Raw genomic sequence first — 9,660 nt, 5'->3', positions numbered from 1 at the left:
CTTTCATCGTACTACTACGTTGAGCGAGCGCAAAAGAGAGCGCAGATAAAGCACAAAATGAATTATACGAAATACTGCTGTTGTGATTAACATGTGTTTACAAATCAACTAAGAGAAAAATACATATATATATACAACAAGAAGAGACAAAAATAAGAGACGGTTACACTTAAGCGTTTTATATGTTGGATTTCATGAAAGGCCCCAGGTGCTCATGGAAGCTTCTCGGAACCGATTTTTGGTTCATAGGCGCCTTCAAAGCAGCATCGAAGATTCGCTCATAGGCATTGCCATCAAAGGAGCCCAATGTGGAATTCAACTGCTGATCATTAAAGTCGAAACCATCGACAATGGCCACCACATCCGGACGCAGTTTGGTCAGCGCCGTCTCCAGACGAACCTGCAGCTTGCTCAGATCCGCATCTGTCAAAGGCACAACTCGGAGAATGCTGCTCATGTTGTTCAGCGTAACGTTCACAAGATATAGTTCTAGCAGCTGCTCCAGCACTCGGTTAAGGGCTGATGAGCGCGTCTTGGACTTTGCCCCAGTTACCTCAGAGAGGAATGAATATAAAACAAATGCCCGACCATGCAGCTAAAGAAAGAAATTTAACACTTTCAGTAATACTGTGAATGATGAGCATTTCAGGAACTGTACCTCTGCCGCCTGGGTGAGTTCAATGCCTGTTTGGTTGGCGGCCACCTCCTCCAATAGTCCATTGGCCAAGCGCCTGGACAGACTATTGAAGGCTATGCGAGTCTTGCTAATGAATTGAAAGGAAAATAAAGTTATTCCAGATTAACATTACGCATTTGTATCCATAACTCACTTGGCTGCAGCAAACTGCATCGCTTTGACCAAATTCTCCCAACTGCCTGTCCAGACTCCAAACTCAGGATTCTGCTGCACTTCTGCCAAGTAGCTGACAGTGGGTGCAAGGGGAGCTCCGCTCTGTGCTGCACGCCACGACTTCATCAGGAAGCGACCAATCTGGAGTAGAAGCACCGTATTCTCTCCCTCATAGGTGCAGGCAGCCGTTGCGTTGACATAGAGGTTGCCAAGATTGGATGAGGTCAAATAGCCATGACCGCCACAAGCCAGACGAAGTCGCTCAATGCCCGCAGTGGCATCGCCGGAACAAAGAACCTTCAGAGCACAGGAGAGCGAGTGAAGCTCGGGCAGACGCTCGTAATTTCCCTGATCCTTGTCCCTGGAGGTGGTATTAAGAAATTCCAAGAGGTAGTTGCAAGCATTGCGATAGGCCACGCAGTTGGCTATCTCCGGAAAGACCTTCAGCTGTTGTGTGACATGATCCAAGATCTGTGGCTCGGGCAACCTGAAAAGAAGTTTCTTTAAGTAAACGAGATATTGACACAAGCACGGAGTACGTATTACTTGGGATCGATAGGACTTTGTCTGCGCACGGCGGAGTAGCGAGTGCCAATAGTGGCTCCCACGGCCAGAAGCAAGGACATGTTGCGAGCAATGATGCAGCGAGTGTGGACCATGGCAAAATAAGTGAGAGCATCAACTGGACTCTTCACGTAGCTGCCATCACGATTCACCTGGGCATGGCGCATGAGCATCCGAGTGCGTGGAATGCGCACGTTCTTCAGGCCCAAAAAGCCATTATTGACGCCCAGGAAGCCCATCTTCTTGCCAATCTCTCCAATATGCACGCCTGGCCGTGGTTCATGAGTGTCCTCCTCTCGCACTTGCACGTAGAACAGATGGGGACCCTTGCGCTGGCCATCAATGTACAACTGCGCCATGACAATCGAATAGCTGGAACAGTGACCCACTGAAAAGAACGTAAATAAGGATTAACCGTTAATCAGTAAGATGATTTGCAACTCACATCCGCCTGGCCACCACTTGTAGGCTGTAATGGAGGGCGTATTCAGCACGAACTCATCCGTGTCCTGATCGTAGTCGGCGCGTGTCTCCAGGCCACGCAAGTAGGTGCCATGTCCCAGCTCCGTTTGGGAGTAGGCGGCGCACACTTCAAAGCGTTCCACCCGCCTACCGAACTCTTCGTACTGCTCCGGCGTACATTGGTCTTTCAGAGCGTGCACTACCATCACGAACATGACGCCGAAGGGATTGCCTATCTTGTGCAGACCCCACAGTTCGGGCCCATCAAAACAAGTACTGCCACATGTCGAAGAGTAGTTAGAAGAGAACTCCGTATAAGAGAGCTACATTTACTCACGGCCAATATTCAGTGCCACCCGGATTTCGCTCCGATTGCAGTCGCCGCAGCTTTTTTGCCACATTAATGCTGTTCTTAACGGTGAATTCGCACATATCCTCATGCGACATGTACTCGACCTGACTAAAGGCAGCATGGTCAATGTCCTTGTACATGTACTCTTCTACGAAGAGAGAGTAAGAGAGGGAGAGAGAGATAGAGATAAAGATCAAGAGTAAATAGTAAATAGTGCATAGTCAGCATTAGTAGTTAATCTATAATAATGATGTTTACTATAAACATAATAAAGCAATTTTAATTTAGCCTTGAAAGTAAGATTGCAAATATTTCTTTTTACCTTTGACCACCCATGTAGCTGAGATAACTTTTAACTCATGACATTATTTAGTATGAAAAGCAAGTGTTGAAAATTCATTATCGGTTCTGTCTATTTTACATGTATTTAATTACAACATTGTAGCTGCGAAAATTAATTGCCTCTTACTTACTGACGTCTCTCTTAAACTTCAACTGTTCAGCGCCGCCCGCAAACCAGACAGCAAATTCTTCGGTGTTAAAGCTAGCGCCATCGCGTTCCTTTTGTAGATCAGCATTAACTGTGCTGGGTATCACGCTGTTTGCAGACATCTCTAATGGGTTTTTATGAGCACAAACTTCGTTCCAAATAACAACCACTCGCCACACACTGCGGACCGTAACTGAGTTCGGATTGATATTGAATTGAAACTTAAAATGGAAATCGGGCCCTCTTTTGTCTTGCTATGCTCTTTCTGTCTCTCTCTGCTGCTATGACTCTTGTTTTAAGAAAAAGCTTTGTAATCCAAAAGCTTTCATGTGGTAATAAACAAAAGCTTAAGTGTACGCATATTTGTACATACATAGATGTGCAAGGGCGAGTGCGCGTATACATGTGTGCTTACTACATTGAGGTAGGTTGCGAGTGCTTTTGGTTGGCACTCTACCGCCACCTGCCGTTGTTTACGTTTCATATAAAACAAAACCCGCCTGAACAGAACAATTCAATTAAAATAAAAAATTAATAAAATAAATTGAAATAATGAAGTAACCAATCCATACAACATTCACTAAGTTAAAACCTTTACAAAATGTTCGTTTTAAATGTTCGATCTCATAAACGGACCCAAATGCTCGTGAAAGCTTTTTGGCACCGACTTCCGGTTCATGGGCGCCTTCAAAGCCGCATTAAAAACCCGCTCGAGCATATTGCCATCATGAAATCCCAAAGTTGAGTTCAACTGCTTATCACCAAAGTCGAATCCATCTACAATTGCTACCGCATCAGGTCGCAGTTTGGCAAGTGCATCCTCCAGACGAGCCTGCAGCTTGTTCAGATCTTCATCGGTCAAGTGAACCACCCGAAGTACATCACCCAAACTGCTCAATGTAACATTCACCAGGTATAGTTCCAGCAGTTGCTGCAGCACTCGATTCAAGGCAGGCGAACGAGCCCTGGACTTTGGTCCAGTTACCTCAGCGCAGAACCTGTGCAACACAAAGGCGCGAGCATGCAACTATAGCAAAGAACAGCATATTTATAAGAATATACACTGAGGATATAAGTTAGTCAGATAAGTTAGACAATACCTGAGCTGCCTGGGTGAGCCCAATGCCTGTGTGGCTCGAGGCCATCCGCTCTGATTCGCCATTTTCTATACGTCTTGACAGACTCTTAAAGGCCAGCCGCGTTTTGCTAAGGAATATAAAGTGAACTACGGGTTTCCATTCAAGATTAGGGACAACTCACTTGGCAGCAGCAAATTGCATCGCTCTCACCAAATTACTCCAGCTGCCAGTCCACAATCCAAAGTCTGGACTCTGCTGCACCTCTGCCAAGTAGCTGGCAGTGGGAGCAACTGGAGCTCCACTCAGTGCCGCATACCACGACTTCATCAGGAAGCGACCTACCTGGAGTAGAAGCACCGTATTTTCTCCCTCGTAGGTGCACGCAGCGACTGTATTGACATAAATATTGCTCAGATTGGAAGAGGCTAGATATCCAAGACCACCGCAGGCCAGTCGCAGTCGTTCAATGCCCGCGGCGCAGTCACTTGTGCTCATAACCTTTAAGGCACACGAAAGAGAGTGCAGCTCGGGTAGACTATTGTAGTTGCCATGATCTATGTCCCTGGAAGTCGCGCTGAACAACTCTCGGAGGTAGTCGTAAGCTAAGCGGTAGGCCAAGCAGGTGGCTATCTCCGGAAAGACCTTCAGCTGTTGTGTGACATGATCCATGATCTGTGGCTCTGGTAAACTGGAATATTGGAATTTCTTCAGTTATTTATGCCAGCAGATCAAGTACGGAGCTTGGCACCTGTCATCAATGGGCGACTGGCGACGCACGGCCGAGAATCGTGTCGCAATGGTAGCTGCTGTAGCCAGTGCAACAGCCGAGTTACGTGTCACGATGCATCGTGTGGAAAGCATTGCAAAGTAAGTCAGGGCGTCAACTGGACTCTTCACGTAGCTGCCATCACGATTCACCTGGGCATGGCGCATGAGCATCCGAGTGCGTGGAATGCGCACGTTCTTCAGGCCCAAAAAGCCATTATTGACGCCCAGGTAGCCCATCTTCTTGCCCAGCTCGCCAATGTGCACGCCTGGCCGTGGTTCGTGAGTGCCCTCCTCTCGCACTTGAACGTAGAACATATGAAGTCCCTTATGCTCTCGATCAATGTACAGCTGCGCCATGACTATCGCATGGTTGGAGCACTGACCCACTGGAAAGGAAGGAAATCATGATTAAAAGTGTGTCAAAAGGATTACGCACTACTCACATCCGCCTGGCCACCACTTGTAGGCTGTAATGGAGGGCGTATTCAACACAAACTCATCCGTGTCCCGATCGTAGTCGGCGCGCGTCTCCAGGCCACGTAGATGGCTGCTATGTCCCAGCTCCGTCTGTGCATAGGTAGCGGTTACTTCAAAGCGCTCCACGCGCTTACCAAACTCTTTGTACTGCTCGGGGGTGCTCTGCGTCTTTAGAGCATCCACCACGACCATGTACATCACGTTGAAGGGATTGCCAGCCAGGTGCAAGCCCCATAGGTCCGGTTCGTCAAAGAGAGTGCTGATGCATTCCAAAGGGCAGCTTTAATAAGTGAAATCTGAATAAGGAAACGATATTCACTCACGGCCAATACTCGGTTCCGCCAGGATTTCGCTGCGCTTGCAGCTGTCGCAGCTTTTTCGCCACGTTTATGCTAGATCGAACGGCGAATTCGCACATATCCTCATGGGACTTGTAATAAAGCTGCTGGCTCTCATCGTAGTCGAAATCCTTGTACATATACTCGCCTGAAAGAGAGAAAAATGAAAAAATTTATCAGCAACATATTCTTAGTTAAAATAAATCTTCAAATATGAACTATATGAACTTCTAAGAACACACAACTCACTCAAATTATTCAAAGCCAAAGGCTGCAAGCGTGAAGAATAGACTTAAGTATAACGCAATTGTATGAGGTATTATCTTTGTGGACACAGAATGCGATTGTCAAATGGTGCAGCTTCAGCGAAACTTGATTTAATTTCTTTAATGGATTATTAATTAATAATAGAAATAAAAAAATGTTTGCACTTACAAGAAGAAGAAGAAACAATGTTGAATATATATATTGAGAACTTACGGACACTTCTGCTAAATTCAAGTTTCTCTGTTCCGCCCGCCCACCAGCTGGCAAACTCTTCACTGCTAAAGCTGGCACCATCGCGTTCCTTTTGCAAATCATGATTTACTGTTTTGGGTATAACAGATTTTGCAGACATTTTTGCAACAAATTCAACTTTTTACTTTCCTTCAAGTTGCGACCGCTCTGCAGCAGCTGTCGATCAGAACTGAACACAACGAATCGAGCTCAGTTTAAATGTAACGTCTCATACTTATATTTATGCCTCTCACTTGTTGCTTGATACAACTCTTCTACGACTTTGTATTTGGAGTTCGCAAAGAACTCGTGCATTGAGATAGTCTCGCTTTACTTTTCAGTCGCTCTCTTTGTAAAAAAGTCGCATACGAAATTCCATTAGAGTTGCAAGTGAAAAGTGAGTGCAAAAAAGAGAGTATAGAGTAGAGAATCAAAGAGACTTTAACGACTTTAGCATAGCGAACGCTCGACATGTATGGATTTTCAAGTACCATTTCATCGCGATCAGTCGTTCGACCTGTAAAGACGTGAATTCGAACAGCCTTCGCTTAAGCTCTACTGCTGCAGAGTTCTAAAAATAGAACTTTGCGGTGCATTCTTCAACGCAACAGCAACAAAAACCGCACACGCAGCGTTTTCTTATCGCTTGCTTCCGCGTAACTCAATTGCTTTAATTGCAATTTACGAAATTTCGTCGCTTGGCGCGAGTGCGCCTGCACTCAAAAGCACAATCCGCGATGACATCTAATGTCAATAACCTCGCTACAGCTGTAAAGGTAAATGCAGAAATGCAAGCCCAGCTTAACGTTGTGATGGCAAATAGGCAAGCCTCCATCATGCCAATAAACTCAAAAATAGATATCGCCTCCGTGCAAGGCATCACTAACAACAAAAACACGAAACGTAAACAGCCAAATTCACCAAAAACCATCAAGAAAAGGCTCATCTTCGACGAACCAAGCACCAGCAATGCAGCATTAATATCAGAAAATCGATTTTCACTGCTCGTAGAAGAAGATGAAGACTACAGCGAATCACCTGTAGCTCCAGAAGCCCCAGTATTGACCGACCAGCAAACTACTCCGAAACCTCGTCCGCCCCCCATATGGTGTCCAAACATCAAGTCTGTGGCCCTACTTCAACAGATAATAGATAAAGTAATTGATGCTAAATCATACGTAATTAAGCCAAAGAAGAATAACATAGGTGTATTAACCCAATGCAGTGAGGACTATCGCAGAGTTATAGACCACTTTACTAAGCTGGAATTGGAGTTCCACTGCTACCAGCTTAAGGAGGACAAACCATATAGAGTCGTGTTCAAAGGGCTTCACTCCAGCACTGATACAACACTAATTAAAAAGGAATTGGAAACCAAAGGCCACACAATTACAAATGTGCACAACCCACTGAGCCGTATGGACAAAACACCGCTAAATATATTTTTTGTTGACGTGGCTCAGGCCCCCAACAACAAAGAAATTTTGGACATTCGAGTTGTCTGCAGGCAACGCTGCACAGTGGAACTGCCAAGAAGATACAACGACCTGACACAATGCCATCGCTGTCAAGAATTTGGACACACACAACGCTACTGCCACAAAGCTCCCAGATGTGTGCGTTGCGCCGGGAAACACGCATCCAAAGACTGCACCCGCGAAAAGGACCAGGCACCAACTTGTGTGCACTGTGAGTTACAGCACCCAGCCAACTATAAGGGCTGCCAAGTATACAAGCGGTTGCGCAAATTGCAATCCCCAGCACAAAAAAGGAGTCCCACACAAACACCGTCTACGGGTCCGAGTACTGCTTCCGAAATTACAAGGCCCCGGAGCATTACCCAAGCCACGAGCTTTGCAACGCCTATTAGTGGTGTTTCTTACGCACAGGCCGCTAGAGGTGGACCGTCAAATAAGAATACCACAAGTGACACTTTGTTCACTGAAATGCTTCAGCAACAACAACGTCAGTTTGACGCAATTAATGCCGAGCTCAAAGCGATGCGAGAAGTACAATCCCAACAAGCAACCATGCTAAACAGTTTAATGGCCATCATAACCAAGCTTGCCTACAAATAATGGCTTTACGTGTGGGTATCTGGAACGCCAATGGCCTGAGAAACAAGACTCAGGAACTGGCTGCGTTTCTCTCACAAGAAAACATAGATATAATGTTAATAACAGAAACTCATGAGTGCCCCACTACACAAATTTTCGGATACGAACACTATCAGGCTCATGGTGAAGGAGCAAACTGCTTTGGTGGATCCTCAATCCTCATACGAGCAACAATACCGCATACACCTTTACTGCCAATTTGCAACGCAACAATGCAGGTCTCAGCCATCACCCTGCCTACGTCTATTGGAGCGATCGAAGTTGCGTCAATTTATCTTCCGCCAAACACTGGTCTGTGTGATCATCACATGGAACAGGTTCTAGGCCAAAGGTTGAATAAGACCCTCATCGGCGGCGACTGGAATGGATGGCACCCATTTTGGGGAAGCAATAGTGCGAATCGTCGCGGAGAAGTCATATTTGAGGCGATTCAAAACTTACAATTCAGCATATTGGCGACTGGAGCCCCCACCCGTTACCCAATTAATGGACACAGGCCCTCGGCAATCGACTTCGCTGTCTACAAAGGCATCTGTGACCGGCAATTGACCATTGAAGAATCCTTGGACCTATCCTCTGACCACCTGCCACTAATAGTCACAATCCACGCGCAGCCACAGCCCTTGCCCATTAGGAAACAACTACTGCCAGCAGGATCAGATTTAGGAGTCTTTAGGCGCGAGCTCCATTACTCTTTGCACATAGAAATGGAACTTAACACTCCTGAAGACGTGGACTACGCAGCAAACAAACTGCAGGAAGAAATAGTCAAAGCTGCGCACCAAGCCGCCCCACCATCTTGCCAAACAAGACAACAGTCTCCGTACAACATCCCCCTCACCTTGGAGGCCCAACACCTACTAATACACAAAAGATGGGCCAGGAGACGCTGGTTAAGATTACGCACGCCTGATGCCAAATCCATGTACAACGAAGCCACGAGGCATCTTAAAGCTGCTCTCGCCCTGCTTCAAAAGAGGTGTATCAGCGATGCGCTGGTACGAGCTGAATCGCCCACTGACGCAGAGTTTCAATTATGGAAATTTACAAGAAAGCTCAAACGGCAGCCAATACGACGTCATCCCATTCGGAGCATTTCTGGTTCCTGGCACATTGGAGACGAAGCTCAAGCTGAGGCTTTTGCAAACCACCTTCAAGACCAATTCACGCCGGTGATTACCGCAGAGGCCTCAGAAATCGAAGCAACAGAAGACATCGTTCTCTCGCCCCTCCCAGCTGAAGACCAGATAACTGGATGTACAAAAGAAGAGGTTCTTGAACACATCAGAAGAGTGAAGGCAAAAAAATCCCCTGGATATGATCTAATAAACGGCAGAGTCCTTAGAGCACTGCCTGACTCCACCATAGACTACATAACTATGGTGTACAACGCCATGCTCCGCATCCGGCACTTTCCAGCCTGCTGGAAGCGCGCCGTGATTGTGATGATTCCTAAGCCTGGCAAACCCGTGGGAGAAATTGAGTCGTACAGACCAATTAGCCTGTTGCCAGTACTCTCCAAAATATTCGAAAGAATATTTCTGGAACGAGTACTGACACATCTGGGACGCCAGGAGGCCATTCCAAACCATCAGTTTGGCTTCAGGAGACAGCATGGAACACCGGAACAGGTTCACAGAGTTGTGCACCATATCCTTGGAGCCT

The 9,660-nt window shown here is 46.4% G+C and overlaps 2 protein-coding genes across 4 annotated transcripts in view; both read right to left on the bottom strand.

The window, feature by feature from the left end:
- Window positions 1–80: 80 nt before the first annotated feature.
- Window positions 81–3,183, bottom strand: LOC111593575 (probable peroxisomal acyl-coenzyme A oxidase 1). Its single transcript, XM_023306438.2, has 7 exons — window positions 2,702–3,183; window positions 2,214–2,376; window positions 1,860–2,152; window positions 1,397–1,802; window positions 831–1,337; window positions 659–764; window positions 81–595 (listed from the first exon to the last, which is right to left on the bottom strand). The coding sequence occupies exons 1-7, from the start codon at window positions 2,838–2,840 to the stop codon at window positions 179–181; spliced, it is 2,031 nt and encodes a 676-aa protein (XP_023162206.2). The 5' UTR covers window positions 2,841–3,183; the 3' UTR covers window positions 81–178.
- Window positions 3,184–3,293: 110 nt separating this feature from the next.
- The window catches only part of LOC111593576 (probable peroxisomal acyl-coenzyme A oxidase 1), a 46,385-nt gene continuing 40,018 nt past the window's right edge, over window positions 3,294–9,660 (bottom strand). For 2 of the 3 annotated variants that reach the window (XM_023306440.2, XM_023306441.2), the window contains 6 exons: window positions 5,366–5,528; window positions 5,009–5,301; window positions 4,546–4,951; window positions 3,979–4,485; window positions 3,819–3,924; window positions 3,294–3,745 (listed from right to left, as the gene is read on the bottom strand). In XM_023306440.2, coding sequence (XP_023162208.2) covers window positions 3,329–3,745; window positions 3,819–3,924; window positions 3,979–4,485; window positions 4,546–4,951; window positions 5,009–5,301; window positions 5,366–5,528 — 1,892 coding nt within the window. In that variant the 3' untranslated portion in view covers window positions 3,294–3,328. Of the gene's footprint in view, window positions 3,746–3,818; window positions 3,925–3,978; window positions 4,486–4,545; window positions 4,952–5,008; window positions 5,302–5,365; window positions 5,529–5,860; window positions 6,058–9,660 lie in introns of those variants that run through there. The other variant, XM_023306439.2, reaches the window with a different exon arrangement.

The sequence above is a fragment of the Drosophila hydei genome, unplaced genomic scaffold (genome assembly GCF_003285905.1).
Source record: "Drosophila hydei strain 15085-1641.00,03,60 unplaced genomic scaffold, DhydRS2 tig00008134-arrow-pilon, whole genome shotgun sequence".
Lineage (NCBI taxonomy): Eukaryota > Metazoa > Arthropoda > Insecta > Diptera > Drosophilidae > Drosophila > Drosophila hydei.
Note: the sequence above shows the minus strand (reverse complement) of the source record. Positions and strands in the feature narration are given on the sequence as shown.

Coding starts and splice junctions, on each gene's coding strand:
- LOC111593575 (XM_023306438.2), bottom strand. CDS start 2,840: ATGTCTGCAAACAGCGTGATACCCAGCACAGTTAATGCTGATCTACAA. Junction 765..830: donor ATGCAGTTTGCTGCAGCCAA/GTGAGTTATGGA, acceptor TCAATTCATTAG/CAAGACTCGCATAGCCTTCA. Junction 596..658: donor AACTCACCCAGGCGGCAGAG/GTACAGTTCCTG, acceptor TTCTTTCTTTAG/CTGCATGGTCGGGCATTTGT.